Source organism: Chenopodium album, chromosome 6, assembly GCF_948465745.1.
Source record: "Chenopodium album chromosome 6, dcCheAlbu1.1, whole genome shotgun sequence".
NCBI classification, from domain to species: Eukaryota; Viridiplantae; Streptophyta; class Magnoliopsida; order Caryophyllales; family Amaranthaceae; genus Chenopodium; species Chenopodium album.
In genome coordinates, this window is record NC_137839.1 from 5,779,105 (window position 1) to 5,797,778 (window position 18,674).

General features: G+C 32.8%; 1 protein-coding gene across 2 annotated transcripts; it reads right to left on the reverse strand.

Annotated features, from left to right (window-relative positions):
- Positions 1-4,244: 4,244 nt before the first annotated feature.
- LOC145634398 (uncharacterized) lies at positions 4,245-7,594 on the reverse strand. Of its 2 annotated transcripts, XM_081685818.1 has the most exons (4): positions 7,467-7,594; positions 7,297-7,360; positions 5,087-7,070; positions 4,245-4,997 (listed from the first exon to the last, which is right to left on the reverse strand). In XM_081685818.1, the coding sequence occupies exons 3-4, from the start codon at positions 7,025-7,027 to the stop codon at positions 4,929-4,931; spliced, it is 2,010 nt and encodes a 669-aa protein (XP_081541944.1). In that variant the 5' UTR covers positions 7,028-7,070; positions 7,297-7,360; positions 7,467-7,594; the 3' UTR covers positions 4,245-4,928. The 2 variants fall into 2 exon arrangements, with proteins under 2 accessions (XP_081541944.1, XP_081541945.1); XM_081685819.1 differs by having other exon boundaries at positions 5,087-7,360.
- Between the last annotated feature and the right edge of the window lie 11,080 nt (positions 7,595-18,674).

Consider the following 18,674-nt stretch of genomic DNA (forward strand, 5'->3'; position numbering starts at 1 on the left):
AAATTCTAAATATAGAATTAGTTTCTAACCTTTCTACTACGTACTCATAATAATTTTTTGTTAAAAAAAAAAAAAAGTAAAACTGATGGGTACATCACTTTTTATTTTTAATTTCTCTTTTTTTTTTTTTTTTTTTTCTCTCATCTTGTTCACCTTTTGGGCTAATCCGGGTCAGTTCTGAGTTGTTAGGTTGCAGTCCCCACCCAATTGTTGTTGTGGGAGATCGAACACGGGTCTCCCTTACCAAGTGTGTCATTGTCATTTAAAATGTGGTATTATGAATATGGACTATGGTAGATGCTTGGATGAATTATTCGTGATTAGTAATTAATCACCTTTTAATTTCAATTGCTTTTAAATTCAGTATTGTTAAAGACATGTATACTCATATTCTTTACATATATTTTACTCTATTCAATTCATTTTTCTAAAACTAATGTCAATTAAGCTGATACACTTAAAAAACACAGGGAGTAAAACGTAATGCATGTAGTTTATCTACTCGTATGTAGTTAAAAATTAAGTTTTGAAGACAGTGTTTCTGACCTTGTTAAGGTCACCAATGCAGGTATGATCAACTGCTACATATCATTGATTGGAATAAAGAGTTGAATTAATGATTTGTAGTACTCCAAATCTGGCAATGGTCAAATGCCTTTAAGACCACAAATATTGGGCCCCAAAATAAAACCTAATTATATTACTATATGGTCTTATGAAGTGTATAAAATAATACAGTACTATCTACACATTTGGACTGTTGTTAGCAACTTCAAAGAGATTATAATGTTTATTCAAATCCTTAATTAATTAGTTAATTCCTCTAAACAAGTATTCTGTTTTGGGATAATAGATTGAATTATTCCCATGTTTAACAAAACTATATTGGGTTACCTAGTGTATAGTGACATATTATTAATGGAATATTAATGTCATTAAGCTAACCTACCAAAAAAAAATTCTTTACTTCATTATTGCTCCTACCTTATATCTGTGAATTATTGGTATTATTCAAATTAAATGTTAGATCTTGGAGTCTTTCATTTAATCATATTTTGGTGGGGGTGCTTGAGTTGTTAGATCTAATACTTGAAATTACAATATAAGTTTCTTAGAAAATACAAAGTAAGTACGTACACAAACTCTTCAACTTAATATTATAAAGAACATCTTGTTCATACATATATTTCTAAGCAAGGCTGCTAATCGTATATATATTCACCATAAAATTTCATATTTCATTAGTTAAACTACAATCTTATAATACACTTGATAAAGTTAGGGGGGGGAGGGGGGATCATGTTCATGTACACGTAATATGTAATGAACTTAAATCATGTGGTTTGATTGAAGAGTGCTTTTTCATTCATTTATTTTCCTAAAGAAGTTCTCAATAATGAGTATATAAAATCTCTTTATACATCCATATATCTACAATTATACATGAATGAATCAAGTTGCACTTGGTTGGCTTGAACTAAAGTAGTATAGATTTATTTGGAAACAAAAAAGAAAAAGTATACCTATATCCCAAATTAGACTACACTTTATGTGAATCAAATCACAAAATTATAAAAATTGGTACAAATCATGTGGATCAGGTAAGCACTTATTGAAGACAGATCATCTAAATTTTGGAGTCTAAAATTGATGGGAGTTTAAAGAATACTCTCATGTGTTGTTTGGTGGATAGAAGTTGGAAGTTTAACCTAACATTACCAACCAATTGGATTCGGTTTTTTATTTTGCTTGCCCTTTAATTTGCTTATACCAACCTCAATTTTTGTGCTTTGATTTGATTTTTACTTCTCTTTTAACAAGATATTAGTTAACGTCAACCTTACTAAAATTATTATAAAGTCTTTGACTTCATTGGGGTTCACTTATTTGAGTTGCGTTTTCTTAAACTCGAAAAAACTTTATATATTTATGCTTATCATTTATTTTTATTTTTTTTCTCTGCTTGTCATTCTGTCAATGTATAGTTTTAACCTTTAACTTTATGTGTAACAAATTAAGATTATAAAACAAAAAAATATTACCGACACAATTTACTAGGATTTATTTACAAAAAAACAATATCATTTTTTAGTATGAATATACACCATATCACAAAAGATTATCAAAAAGGAATGTGTGTATAGAGGTAAAATCTAAATGTATCAACGACATATTAAAGAAACAAAAAAATATTGTACTTAATATATATAATTTAGACAATAAATTGAATAAAACTTTAAAATCAACCTAATTTGAAAGTATAAACTATGTAAAAAAATAATATGACAAAAACTTCTAAAAGTACGTAATTTTAATGTGTACTCAATAAATAATTTCTAAAATTGACAGTCTTTATCCAGCAGCAAAATATAATTGTATTTGTTGAACAGGCCCACTAAGCAAAACTACACAATATGTTGAGTCAAATATATATCACCTAGACCAAATGAATGCATAATTACACATTTCTTTGTCATCTCTAGATAAAGTTTTACTAGATTTTAAACACTTTTTTCTTAAAGTTGCTGATCTAAAACGTAAAGAATTAGATGCTTGAACCAAATGCATGTTATTACTCAATAAAAGCATTGCTTTTACAGGTTAAAAATGAAATTTTTATCAATCTTTACAAACTAAGATGAATACTAATTAGCTAAAGTTAATCAAAAATTGAGCATATAACGTTTTATTTAAGGTACAAAGTATTTAATTAACTTAAATTACCTAATGGAGAAAAACATCTGATGTATTATAAAGTTGTATCCATCATTTTATATGGATCTATAATGAAATATGCAAGTGAATTAGTAACACGTTTTACAAAACTTAAAAGTGAGACAAAGTTTTGTATTCTAACAAATATATCCAATGTATTTGTTTTCTAACAAATATATCCAATATCATATTATACCATTTTGTCATAGATATAACACAGTTATGAAAGTTACATGTGCATGGTGAAAGGTTGATAGTGGCTCACCATCAACCAATTTCAAGTTGAAAATGTAAGTTTCTAAGTCAATTTTCCAACAAATGTTTGTATTTATGGTACTCCAATAAAAATAGGACACATTGACATTAATTCAAGAGCAAGTATCTTTAACTTGAATTTAAGGTGAGGATTTATAAATTGATTGTAGTCGTAGTAGTCCTTTCAAAATCAGGTAACAAATTTAGAAGATAGTAAAAGAGTGCTTGCTATTCAAGACTCTTCACTTCTAAGAGAAAACCTTGTAAATTAACTTGTCAATTGTCTATGTCATTACAAAGAAATAACTCTAAAATAATTAATGAAACAAATCAAAGGTCTTAACAAAAAGGAAATTTTGTGAAAAACTACCTATTATAGTCAAGATTTTGCGAGAAACTACCTATTATAAAAAATGTTGTAATTTACTACCTAAAATTTGAAAAATGTTGTAATTTACTACCTGTTGCCGGATTTTGTAGTTTGACCTGTTTACTCCGGCGTTGACTTTGTCACGTGCTACTCACGTGATACTTAATTAACCTTTCTTTCCCAAATTTTCCCCAAATTGCTTCCCACGAAATCCCTAATTCCTCGAATTTTTCCAGAAATCCCCAAATTGCTTCCCACGAAATCCCTAATTCCTCGAATTTTTCCAGAAATCCCCAAATTGCTTCCAAGAAATCCCCAATTTGACTCTGAAGGCGATTTTTTTGAGCCAATCTTCTCCTCTGTTGTGCGCGATTGAGGTAATTGTTGTTTAATTAAGTTTTTTTTAATGGATTTCGATTGAAACCCTCTATAAATTGCTGGTTTTGTTCTCAAAGATTCGTTCCCATGAATTTAGGGTTTATTTAAAACGAAAATTGTGAATTACAGGTGCACGAATGTCTTCTTCTTCCAGATTATAATAATAATAATAAATCATTTGCAGTTATTATTATTATTGAAGAACAGATTATGCTGTTTGAAAGCTGAGAAGAAAAGGGTGCAGGGTGAAGCAGACAACCTAAAAATGAAGCTGAAACAAAAAACTGCTGCTGAGGCTAATTATGTAGGAAATGTAACTGTAGTTGTTGTTGTATCTGCTGTAGTTAGTTTCATTATGGTGAAACTCTTAAGTTAGGGGGTTTATGGCTCTGTTTTGAGGTATCTCAGTAGGTAGTAGTATGCAAAGATGTGCTTCATATTGTATATCATGGAGATATTAAGATCTCTTTTTTGGAATAAAATATTAATTTGTGCCACATATTACTTCAAAATCATTGCACCATAATTCAAAATCATTGCAACTGAATTCAACAAGATAATTGTAGTTATTACAAGTTCCAAAAGACCATATTTCAAAAGACATTGTTCCAAATTCAGAATGTTACACTAACTGAACAAGTAATAACCACAAGCAGAATTGGAAATTCTTCATTGGTTGTATTGAATCATGGTTTTGCAGCTGTGCTTGTCTGTGATGATAACACCTCAACCATGCTCTTATGTTTCTTGGCCCTTGGGATGCCTTTTGGTGCATTACTTGTTGTCTTTGCAGGCACTCTACTGGCTGCAGATGTTGTTGCTGGAGCTGGTGCTCTGGTGGGAGATGCTTTGGTGGATTCAGGGGCAGCATCAGATAATGGAGAAGTTCTCTTTCTTCGAGCAGCTTGGTTTACATGAGAAGAATTGGCCTGGACAGCAATGGTGCTAGCTGAAACAGATGGTGGCTGACCACCTATACTAGTGGAGCTTTGACCACCAGTTGATGGAGCTTGAGTCTGATAAGTTGTTGCAGGTGTTGTGTCTTTTTTTGGCCTACCACCCTTTGACAAGATACTTGGTGGCTTTGGGTGATTCTTACACTTGTTAGCATAGTGCCCTTCCTCCCCACACCTACTACACCTATTCTTTCTCCTGTCTCTCTTTACAAGTTCCTGTTCTTCTTCCTCTCCCTTTTCTTTGACTCTTTTCTTCAGTTTAGGTCTACCAGGCATCTTATCTCTGCATTTGGCACAACCTTGTTGAAGGCATCAAGCAAGCCCTACATACACAAAAGCATGAAGATATGAGCATTAGCTTTTACAAATAAATTACTAAAAAGGAAAAAAAATCAACACTTAATTTTGATACCTTCTGCCTATCTGACATGTATGTAACATGATCTTGTTCATCTCTTTGCCCCACCCATGTTATTGCATCCTTCACACTGTCAAGATCTTTCACCAACAGCTCCAAGAACCATGACCATGTTTCAGCATTCTCAACCTCCACTATAGACCAGGCAATAGGAAAAATATTGTTATTGCCATCCTTCCCAATTGCAGTCAGGCAAATCCCAGGATAAGGACCCCTAAGATGACACCCATCTACACCTAGTATGGGCCTGCAGCCAGCCATGAAACCCTCCTTGCATGGTTGGAGGCATATGTAAATCCTTTGAAACAATGGAGGTGGATGCTCAATGCCCACCACTTTTACAACAGCAGTAGAACCAGGATTAGAAATCCTAATAGCCTCAGCATAATCCCATATTCTCTTGTATTGTTCAGTAGAGTCACCATGAATCATTTGCATAGCTAGCATTTTTGCATAGTAACACTTATAATACCCAATCTCAACCCCTGTCACTCTTTTTTCCCTTTTCATAAACTCAGAAATTTTCCAACTTGGTATATCCCTCCACTCATCTAAGAACCTTTCAGCCAAGTATTCAGATGTGACTTTGTTATTTTGATGTTGCCTACCACATATGTGCTCTAAGTTGAGCCTCTTCAACTGAAAAGTTTCTTCCCCCTTCACCTTAGCCCCAAATATTTTGAACCTACACACACTTTGTTCTGGACAAGCACACCCCTGCACAAATCTGTATTTTTTCCACTCACATGCACATCTGTTCTTACAATAAACCATCACCCTCTTTAAACCATTATGCAAAAAATAATAGTTGTACTGATTCTCAACAGCATGGTACCTAATTGCTTTCCTGAATACATAAACTGAGGGAAACTTTTGACCTAAAGATAGCTTGATTTTGCCCTTGAAGTCAACAGATGGGTTAAATACAGGGTAGTGAATGCCCTGCTCATCATCAGAACCTTCCAAGCTCCTAACTTCATCTTCTGAGTCATTCAAATCATCATCACTCCCAACTAAGATGTTATCCCCATCCTCTACAGCTTCATCTCCTTGAGTCAGTTGTAGTACTGGTACACTAATCTCACCTGAACTTCTCACTAATGCACCCCCCAAACTCCTATTCACCAACTCATCTAACCCCTTCTCAACATTATTAGCAAATAAATCATCATCACTGTCATCATCATAGTCTCCTTCACTTAAGACAACATCTGAATCATCCTCATCAGTTTCATCATTTGAAGCAACTCCATCTGTACTTTGCACAGTAGCCATTTCCCTCCATTTTTTGGATCTACAGGAAGTTTTGGATCTGATTCTTTTGCTTGGTATGGACTCAGTGTTTTTTTTGGAAAGGGTAAGGCCAAAAGTAGAAGAAGTAGGCAGTTTGGCTGAGTTTTGTTGCTTATCTAGCTCAGATCTAGGGTTTTGAAGGCTGTTTGGTGGACCCCCCACAAGTGCTGAGTCATTGTTGTGCATGAGATTCTCATGTGCAGTAGTTTCCACCTCACCCTGCATACCCATGTCACCCACAACCTCATCCAAATCAGATTCAAGCCCCAACCCATCCATATCAGTTTCAAGCCCTACCTCCACAACATTATCAGGTTTATTTGTATGGGTAACATATAAATTATACCACCCATCAGACTCAGGGGATTCCAAAAACTCAGGGATATCAGCATCATTTTTAATCTCCTTCCTTCCATTGTATAATGTACACCCTCTCCTCCTAAACCACAACTGACCTACACTATCATACTTAAGCTTGTTTTTAATCCAATATGCAAATTCGAAATAGCAAAATTCATCAACATTGGGGTACAAAGCAAGACCATAGTAATTTTCCCCTTTTTCATAAGTAGTTTTCTTACTCTTTTTCTTAGTCACAAACACACCCCCATAATACAATCTGATGTTAATTGGCCCTTCCATTAACTTATACCAAGGAAATAATATATTATCTCTACCGTTAAACCTGTAGCAAAGATTCCTAATATTAAATTAATTTCAATTAAGCCTTTCAAATTATATACAAAATTCTCCACTAAACATGATATTATACAAAAATGAACACAAACTCCAACATGATTTAATAATATTGCAACACACACCCCAAAATGAATACCCAGTACAAAAACAAGCACCAACCTTTGACCAACTTCAATTACAGATAAAAAATTCAATGACAGAGATAATCGTACCTGGGTTTTTGGATTATGTACCATATGGTCTCCTCACCACCTCCACGTTTGCGTTTACCAGAACCTTTAACCATTAGATTAGAAAAAGAAAGGAAGTTTTGTCAGTAATTGAAGATGATGAACAGTGTCAATTTCGTACTTGAAAATGAAATTACAGTGAGAAAAATTACCAAATTAAGTTACTTGAGGGAACTAATTGAATGCGCTGGTGAATTCGCCATTAATTTTCATCAGAGCTCTGCACATCAAGTCAAATCAGGTTGGTTGAGGGAGTCGTATTGAGGGAGATGGAGTAATTAGGGCACAGTGATTTTTCAAAAATTTCGTGGGAAGCAATTTGGGGAAAATTTGGGAAAGAAAGGTTAATTAAGTATCACGTGAGTAGCACATGACAAAGTCAACGCCGGAGTAAACGGGTCAAACTACAAAATCCGGCAACAGGTAGTAAATTACAACATTTTTCAAATTTTAGGTAGTAAATTACAACATTTTTTATAATAGGTAGTTTCTCGCAAAATCTTGACTATAATAGGTAGTTTTTCACAAAATTTCCTAACAAAAATTATAAGGCCAATAAAAAGTGCAAATTTGACATTGAATAGAAATCGAAACCCTTGTTGTTGTTTTATAAGAGATAAGAATCGAACCTCTCTCTTATAAAGGTAGAATCGTAGAAGGACAACCTTGTTGGTACACTACAATATCTCAAAAAATTATTTTCATTGAAAAGTATACAATATTACTATATAAATTAGGAAAAATTGAGTTTATAAATCCCAACTTTGGGCGATTTACTATGAAAAATCTCAACTATGCATTATCCCTCAAAAATCCTAACTTTGATACCCATTTTCTTTTAAAGATCCCAATAGGTCACCAAACCTGTTACTTTAGGTTACAATTCACGTGTCAACACGGGATTGGTCAAAAAATAATTCAAAAAAACTAAAAAAAAAAAAATTAATTCAAAAGAAAAACTAAAAAAAGCGAAAAAATAAAAAAATAAACACAACAGCCCCCACCCATCCCGGAAAACAACCTACCCGCTCCCCACCCCCGCCGGATTATCGCCCCCTACCTCCGATAACCCTTCCCCGTCGCCGGAATCCGACGACCAATCCTCTCCCACCCTCGAAACTCACCCCTTTTCTCCTCCCACCCTCGCGAAACCCACTCACTAAACCCCCCTAACCTGGAAAACACCCCATCCCCTAACCCCCACCTTCGAAAACGCCCCCTTCCCCTTCCCCAACCGTGGGTCGATTTCAGGGGTAGGGGAAGGGATGAGGGGCGATTTCAAGGGTGAGGGTTTTGGGAGGGGGTTTTACGGTTTAGGGTGGGAGGGTTTTGCGAGGGTGGGGGGAGGGTTTTCGCCGAATTCCGGCGACAGTGAAGGATTATCGGGGGTGGGGGAAGGGTGGGCGCCGTTTTCCAGCGGTAGGGGAGGGGGTTTTCGAGGATGGGGGGCGATTTCCTGGCAGGGTGGGGTGGGGGTGAGGTGTTTTCCAGGATGGGGGTGGGGGCTAGGTTGTTTTTTTTTATTTTTATTTTTGAATAAATTAGAAATTTTTAAAAACAAAAAAATTAATTTTATTTTTTGGACCACTAAAATTCTAACAAGTGGCAATTTTTTTTAGAAAAAATGAATTAACCTTCTCTTCAGGTAACCGGTCATTCTGGACCTTTAAAAGAAAATGGGTATCAAAGTTGGGATTTTTTTTTGGGATAATACATAGTTGGGATTTTTTATAGTAAACCGCCCAAAGTTGGGATTTATAAACTCAATTTTTCCTATAAATTATCACTAGTAGATAAGAAGTTTCAACCTTTATTATCGTAACTAAACACTCTTCAGAGCCATGAGATAAATCTCCCTTTAAACTTTCAATTTGTAATTAAACTCTTGATCGATTAATTAAATTTTAATCAAGGAAATCTATACTAATATATTAAAAGGCGTTTATAAAAACGTTCATGTGCCACGTAGACTCTTCTATATTACGTCATGTCACTTCACAAACAATTTATGTCGCCATGTCACTTTGCCACATCACTTCACAAACACTTCATAACGCTACATCTCATATTATTAAAAATATGAAGACTCGGAGATTTGAACCCCAAACCACTCATAACAAAATTGACTTTACAACCACCTAAGTCAATTAACACACATATTATAAATATGAAAAAGAAATATACAAAAGTGAATATAATTATTTTAAAAAACACTCACATTCATTCTTGATCTTTTAATCCAAATTTATATATAAATACATATAAGGATTATAATATAGAATAAACATAATAAAAAATCCAAAATTAGTTTTTTTTTTTAAATTAGAATATACTCATAATATAGTTTCAATCAAATAAAAATAAAAATAAAATACCCATAATAATAATAAAAAAAAAAATAACATGTCTTTTAAAGTATCTAAAAAAAATGAAATTATTCAAAGTGTTACACGGGGCAAAGCCCGGGGTCACACACTAGTTCAATTTTAAAAAACAAGAAAAAATTTCCAAGAATAACAGGACCTTTCGGCGATCTTCTAAAAATAGAACAACCATTGGATTATCTCAAAATAACACGACCTCTGACATAAGTCTTTTGTAAATGGAAGAAAAAAAATAATCTTATTTTAAAGGTTATAGTTAACATGTGTTGCGTTGTAATTGTAGGTAATTATAGGTACTACGCAGCGGAAATAAATATGAATCATATTCATACAGCACCTAATCCCAAGATCTAATGCATAACACATAAAGAACATATAATCGTACCTTTGAAGCGTGATTCCACGTGCGATCGAGCAAGAACAATGGGAGATAAAGAACCCCGAGCGTGATTCCTCTACTTGGTCCACGGGCACAAGTTAAACCTCCACTAATGCTAGTTAGTCGTGATTGAACGCTTCAATCAACCTTCAACGGAGAAGAGAGACACGAGCTAACCATGAACCACCACGACGAACACCACGAGCCACCACGAGGGGGCGCCGCACGTACGGACGTGAGGGGAGAGGGGAGGGGCGTGAGGTGAGGAGAGTGTTTAGGGTTTTGGGACTTGGTTGCTTTGATGTCAAACTTACTGTAAGTTAATTGTAACCTCATGCAACCCTAGGCATGGAACTTATTTATAGATCATATCTCTAAATAAGAGTCCATGTCAAGCCCAAACACCTTATCCTAAACACACTACTCTAGCCCAACACTCTACATGGTATGTCATAATCTCATGAGGCCCATTAATGGGCCTCTTACTTGTTTAACCCAATACCCTTGTGTGTGACCTCATAGGATCCATTCTATTGGGCTTTGGACCATTTAACTAGCCCAAAGATCATTTGTCATATCTAGCAACTAACAATGACGACCCAAAAGAATGAACTTATTATCTCCATAATAGTGATCCTTGATATATCTAGTAATTGCACTTATCGAAGACATAACTCCTTCAGTAATTTGTTAAGATTTTTTTTTTAAAAAAAAAATAACTTTTTTTAAATAACGATTAATGATTTTTAATTTTTTTTAAAAACCTGAAATTCTTTTAAAAAATCTAGGGAAAAAAAAAACAACCACCTTTATCCACCCTTTTCCTCCACCTCGTACTCCCCGAAAACAACCCCACTTCAACCCTAGCACAACAGAAACAACCCACACCAAGTCGACTCAGATCCAGATCCGACGGGTCCAATGGATCCGGGTCTAATACGTTTTGCTTAATTTTTTGCAATAAATGTAATGTTTGGGTAAAAAAAATGCATTTCAAACTTTCGTCGGGGATATTAAATGTCTGCTCTGATTTACTGAACTGAACAGATTGGAGCTGAACTAAACTGAACTTAACTTAATATAGCTTAAATGAATTGTTTATGAGAGAAAGAAATTAGAAATAAAACTGAAATGATCTAAATAGAGCTGAAATGAATTGTATATGAAAGAAGGAAATTAGGAATTTAACTGAACTGAACTGAAATTAAGCTGAAGAGAACAAGCCCTAAGTTTAATCCATTAAACTTATACAACTCATCTAAACATAAATCAACCGACTTATACACTTATGTTTTGAAATAAAAATTATAAACAACGAAAAAATAAAGTACGATATTACAAATAAGCAAGCGAAAAAACAATGATGATGTCTCCGATATAAGCATTCAAAATCCATTACCGACAACTTGTCTTGGAAAATAAAGGGATGAAAAATAAAGCACTATTCAATCAAACTACATACTTTTTTTTATTTATTTTTTTTTATTTTTTTTACGAGAAGAAGAAGGATTTCATTAATGAAAGATAGCCAAACAGCACTTACAAACAATTTCAAGGAAATCTAAAATTCCAATACAAGTACAAATCACCTTAGAAGTTAGAACTAGTTACATCTCAGATTCGATCAACGATCGTCTTAATAAAAAACTTCATCAGAAGTAATACAATTTGTGAGTTAGCTCTAATTCGGCTTGAGATCCACGGATGAGTAGTTGTTTGGGTGAAGAAACTCATATGGCCTTCTAGATACTTTCGAAGATGATGAAACCCTAAATCTTTAATCTATCATTAGCACACGAACAAAAAAAAAAGTGTAATTGAAAAAACCCCATCATAAAGATGGGATCCATTTGTTGTAAACAATTAAAAAGTTTTTTGGGGCTTATCACCGGTAAAACCACCAGTGGAAAGCCCCTACAAAAATTTACAATTGAGATCAGAAAAAAAGAGATGGAAGAGAAGAGAAAAAAGGAGAAGAATGAAGGAAAACCTTCAAAAAAGCAGAAAAAAATATAGCAATGGAGGCTAGAAAAAAACTCTCCCAAGGGAAAACCCTAGAAGCTAAGGAACCAAAAAAACCCTCCCACATACTTTATGTTCATTACAAATTTATCTATTTTCTAACAACCAAATGAAATATATATATATATTTCACCTTAAATTTTCATTATTTGAATATACGATTAATTAGCAGCCTTACTTAGAAATGTATGTATGAACAAGATTGTAACACCCTAGAAATTCCTTTATTTTAAAATACCTGTTTTGCCCTGTATAAAACTTTAAATAGGAATATCTAAGACATTACCGCCACCGTGAAAACGGTTAAGGCAAATATCAAAGATACACAGCGGAAGACTAATCTTTAAAACCTTTCCAAAACAAACCAATTAACTTGAAAAGTTAACCAAACGAAAGTAAAGTTAAAACCAAAATAAACGAAGTAAAATGAAAATCAATTTACAACTTGGAACCATTAAAGGCCCTTATTAAAAACCAAACCAAACCAAATCCAAAGCTTGATGTTAGCTCCATATATAAATAATAGCATAAATAATTAAAGCAGAAACACATTGTAAACTACTAGAAATTAGCATGATTCGCTCTTCACCTATGCCCCGTCATGAATATGCTTCAATACCTGAAAAGCTTATCTCTACTTGTCTCCACTACTCTCCATTAAAAATGGGTCATCATAGGGCCAAGATAAAGACATTGCCAAAACACACAAACACACAATATCAGCAAAGCTGAGTACATAAGCGTAAATAAACACACTAACATGCTTTCACCTATCAACACACACTTACCTCAATGCACCTGTTTACAAGCACACACAACATTCAACAAGACTTTTCAACTAAACCACTAAATAATTTATTTATCTTTGATCACGCATCGAACGGGTTTCCAACTATACCTTCCCCAAATAAATAGAGGTTAACTGACACCGGAGCTAACCGTGCCAGCGACAAAACCACTCAAAGCTAAGGTGGCGGAATTCCTGCGCATAATAATAAATAAAAAGGAATGTATAGCGTCCTGTACTCCATTAGAAGTTATGGTTAAATATAAAACCCCATAACTCCCCCCATTGTTCATACTCAAGGTATGTACATTCCAAGAGTTTTGGTGCGTAATCTCTTTCACTTTACGTTATTTGCATGTTATTGGACTTGGTGACACTAGTAGAAAAATACAAAAAGGCAACCCCCAAAAGGCACCGGTTCAGGCCAAACCGGTGGCAAAAACCTGCCTAAAAATGGGTGGAATTTCAGACCAAGAGCAATGGCACCGGTTCAGCTCAGACCGGTGCCAAAAATACAAAGGGCACCGGTTTGAACCGGTGCTGCATTAAAAAAACGGTTCATCTATATATTTTAAAAAAAAACCCGCCCCATATAAACCCAAAGAAAACCCTAACTCTCCCTCACTTCCTCAGCCGCTCCTCCTCTCTTTCTCTCTCCTCCTTCTCTTTCTCTCTCCTCCTTCTATCTCTCTTCTCTGTTCGCCTTCTTTCTCCTTGTTTCTCATCAGTTTCCTTCGATCTCATCTCCTTCTCTCTCTCTTTCTCTTTCGTTCTTCCCAGATTCTCCTCCCCTTCTCACTCGTTTCCACCACCAAAGGCCACCACCGAAGAGGCGAAGACCACCACCAAGACCAACACCCAAGACCACCAAGAACACCGACTCTGGGTACATGCATGTGTTTATTTTTTTTTATTTTTTTTTATTTTGAGATTTCTGGGTTTAATTAATCGAGTTTTGGGTTTAATTGGATTTTTCTGGGTTTAATTAATTGATTTAAATCGATTTTTGGATTTTAATTCTATTGATCTGGGTTTCATTAATCAATTTAAATCTATTTTCGGATTTTATTTCGATTTTTCTTGGGTTAATTTTCGATTAAAATAATCGTTTTTTTGGGCTAATTAATCGAGTTCTGGGTTAATTTTCGATTTTATTTTTGATTTTTCTTGGTTAATTAATCGAGTTCTGGGTTATGGCTAGCATTTCGATTTTTCTTGGTTAATTTTCGATTAAAATAATCGTTTTTTGGGTTCATGCATGCGTTTTTGGGGTTGTTTTCTAGGTTTTTGTTTTCAGATTTTGAATTTTTTTTCGATTTCAAGTTTTTATTATGGGTTTTTTTATTTCAATTTTTTCTGGGTTTGAATTTTTTTTTAATTTTTGGGATTAAATTCTGAGTTTTTTGTTCAAAGCTTAATTATATTAATGGATTTTTTTTAATTGCTGCAGGTATGTTATTTAGATCTGAAATCGAAGAAGCAAGATACAAGAATGAATGGGTTTTTTTATTTTATTTTATTTATATTGTAATTTCCTTAAAATTTATATTGTAATTATTTTTTTGTATTTATATGTTGTAATCGAAGTATTTATATGTTGTAATTTTTTTTTGATTATGTATTGCAAATTTTCGATGATATTGATGTTGCAAATTTTCGATGATATTGATGTTGCAAATTTTCGATGGTATTGATGTTGTTTTAATCGATATTCGCTTTATGTTATGTTTTGATGTTTTTATGAATTTTAGTCTATTTAATTTTTAAGTGGAAAAAACAAAAACAAAAATAAAAAATAAAAAATATATATTTTTTGGCACTTTTGGCACCGGTTAACCGGTGCCAAAAAAAACAAAATAATTTTTTTTGGCCATTTAACCGGTGCCAAATCCGATTTTTGGCACCGGTTTGAACCGGTGCCTTTTTAACCCACTTTTTGGCACCCCCCACATTGACACCGGTTCAAACCGGTGCCTTAGGCCGGGTTTGAACCGGTGCCAATTTCATTTTTTCGCGTAGTGTGACAGGCCCTAAGAAGGCCATGTGCAAGGTGCCCCTTAGCAGAGGGCCCCCAATTTAAAGGGCCCAATTTTTTTTCCAATTATTATTTAAAAAAAAAAAAAACTAAATCTTGTTTTTATCGCCAAAAGACAGCAATGAGGAAGGAGAAGCAACACTGCAACATTCACGCATTCAACTTTCCCAATTCCCATAATCCCATTCAATCAATTCAACTTCCATATTAATTTCTCCATGTTTCCAAATTCCTCCATAATTACATCAATCAACACTATGGAAAACTGTATTGCATATTTTCCCATTCAAGGAATTTCAACGGGAAAAAAAAAATAAACTCAGTCAAGAAATCAATTTCAATCTTCCGAATTTCTTGTTATCAAACGGTAATTATTTTCCCATATATATGGGTTATCTTCCATTCAATCATCTTCATCTATCTATTCCCAATTGATACAATTATACTTTATACAAAATCAAAAACGAATTGAAGGGTTAAAGCAATTTTTTTTTTCTTTTTGAGGGGAACGAATTGAAGCAATCGATTTTAGGTAATTTTTTTATTTTTGTTTTTAATTATTTCTGGTTTGATAATTTCAATTGAAGCAATTTTTATTTCATTTTTTTTTTAATTTTTCGGCCCTTCTTTGAATGCTTCGTGTCTTCTGGTAAATTTTTTATTTTTGTTTTTAATTAATTCTGGGTTTGATAATTTCAATTGATGAATTGAAGCAATTTTTATTTCATTTCTTTTAAAAAAAATTTCGGCCCTGCTCGTGTTGCAACAGAGATATTAAGTGAGAATTTGTTCTATATTTTATGTACAGCTTAACTAGAATTTTGCTCAAGATGTTTTAACTATTATGTACATCTTCTTTCTGTGATAATTCGTGAACTCGTGAAGCAATCTTCATTGTTATTTTTGATTTTTTTTTTAATCTCAATTGAAGCAATTTTTAATTTTTGATTTTGTTTATACTCTTCTATATCTAACAATTTTATTTTGCAATGTATATATAGGAAAATTGTGCATTGCCAAAATTATAGATTAAAAAAAAGTATGATTTTAACATTATTAAGGGCCCCCTTTTTCGATTTGGAACAGGGCCCCCAAAATCAATGCTACGGCCCTGCTTGGTGAAGACTCTCAAAGCATAATAAATCAATCAACAATAATTATTCAATCAACCAAACATACCAATTTAATTCTTGAATATTTAGTGAGCACATAATATTTAATGTTGAACCCTTTTTAACTCTACCTCAGTGTCAAAGACACCTTAAACGCATAGAGCGCCACAAATCCTATCCCTCGGTGTTAAAAACACCTTAAGTGCACTAAGGCACCAAAAATATAATTTACTCCTCGTGTACATAGACACTTAAATGGCTCCTTCCTCATGTTTATAGCATCAACAAAAATTATATATGAACCATAATAAAATTCCTTTTTAATATTCCAAACCAAATTAAACATGTAGTTTAATTAAATATGCATTCCAGCATGCCATAAATAAAAGTGTGGTTCATACAAACACGCCAAAATATAATTTTCCATTCCATAATCCATCACAAATAAATCATGCTTTCCAATTTAATCACCAATATCAATAATCCACAATTTTCCAATCATAATCTTAGCATGATACTACTTGAGATTAATTTAAATCAAGCCTAGCATGATACTAAGCTACATCACCAAAATATGCTAAGTACGCGAACGTACCTCAAATAAGCTATTAAAATAACCGAGTACTCTACAACAATTCTCGAACCAAGTCTCCTACATAAAGGGACATAATACTATATTAATTATCCTTGTATACACAATTTCTAGCAACTTAAACTCACTTTAAATAACTTAAAATAATATGAAAATTATTTTAAAACCCCTAATTAAACTCATTTTTAATGGGTAATCACACCCTTTTATTAAAATCACAATTATACTAGTTTAAATAAAATTCCAGCATTTTAAACTAATAAAAAACCCTTAAAAACTTCATCAAAATATATCTTTATACTTAAATTATCCATAGGAACATTAAATTATCTCTTACCCCTTTTAAACTCAAGGATAAAATTTAAAGTATAAAAAAAAACTTCGTTAAAAATCAAAAATTGCCCGAAAATCATATTTAGAGGCTGAATTTGGCCACGAGAGGGTGAGACTGAACGTTGTTTCCACATGAAAAACACTACTTTTTTTTTTTATCAAAATCGGAGGAGTTTAGAACCTGATCGGGATTAAAACGGGATTAATATTAACGAACGAAAATCTAATAATTAAAACACGAATTTACGTGTTCAAAATAATCTGGAATTAATTTAAACTAATCAGTAGTTATAATCACCAAAATTTCAAAACATCATTACTATAAAAGCCCTAAATCAATTGTTCGTAAAAACCATAAAATCATGATTTTCAATAATTAAAAACCCTAGGTTATAAAATTTACAAAATCTCAAAATTATGACATTTATAAAATCTGAAATTATAAAGTTTAATCATCAAAATAAAATTTGGTGCTAATTAAATTAATTTCAAACAATAAAATTAAAACCCATAAATCAATAATTATAATTACACAAATTAATAAAACAAAGGAGAAAGAAAATAAGACTAACATTTTTGTGTGGGAAATTTTTGGGGATTCATGGGGTATTTATAGTGTAGATAGTGTAGGGTTAAATTTGGGCTTATAAAAATGTGGGCTTGAGTTATGGGATAGGGCTTAAGTTATGGGTTTTGGAATGGGTTATTCCAATAAGAGTATGTAGAAATAATTTACATTGCCCAATAATTAATAAAAGTTTGGCCCAAAATATATTTTACTTTTATAAAACTTTATATTTAAAATATTTTAACCCTTTAAAATATTTAATTAAAATACTTGAGCCCTTAACAATACATTTTATTAATACTTAAATACTTTATAAAAATACATAAAAATACGGGGTATTACAAAGATGCTCTATCTTCATAATATTAAGTTAGAGAGTTTGTGTACTAACTCCGTATTTGCTAAGAAACTTAAATCATAATTTCAACTATTAGATCCAACAACTCAAAACACTCCATACTAAAATATGAATAAATGAAAGACTCCAAGATCCAACATTTACTTTGAATAATATTAATATTCCATTTGTTTCTATTTTTTTTTTAATCCCTAGGGATATAGGTTGCCTCTGATTGACTAAACATTTGTCTTCGATGGTCAAGTTAGTAACCGAAGAACGAACATATTTAGATAGAGAAAAAAGTAAAGAGAAGTTAGAGCAGTTTTTATGCATTTTTTTAAATGTTATGTCTCAATCTATCCCTCCCACCATTAATGATTGGGGTACGCATTTATAGAGTGGGAATGTGTGCATCCAGGGTTATTTGAGTCTTTCACTTCATTGGGGGTTCGGTTATTTGAGTTACTAAAACTATTATAAAGTCTTTGACTTCATTAGGGGTTCGGTAATTTGAGTTACGTTTTCTTAAACTCGAAAAAACTTTATATTATATGCTTGTCATTTATTTTTATTTTTTTAATTTTTTCTTTGCTTGTCATTGTGTCAATGTATAGTTTTAATCTTTAACTTTACGTGTAACAAATTAAGATTATAAAACAAAAAAATTATTACTGAGACAATTTACTAGGATTTACAAAAAAAACAATTACATTTTTCCGTATGTATATACACTATATCACAAAAGATCATCGAATGTGTATCACGTATCAACAACAAATTAAAGAAACAAAAATATAATGTAGTCAAT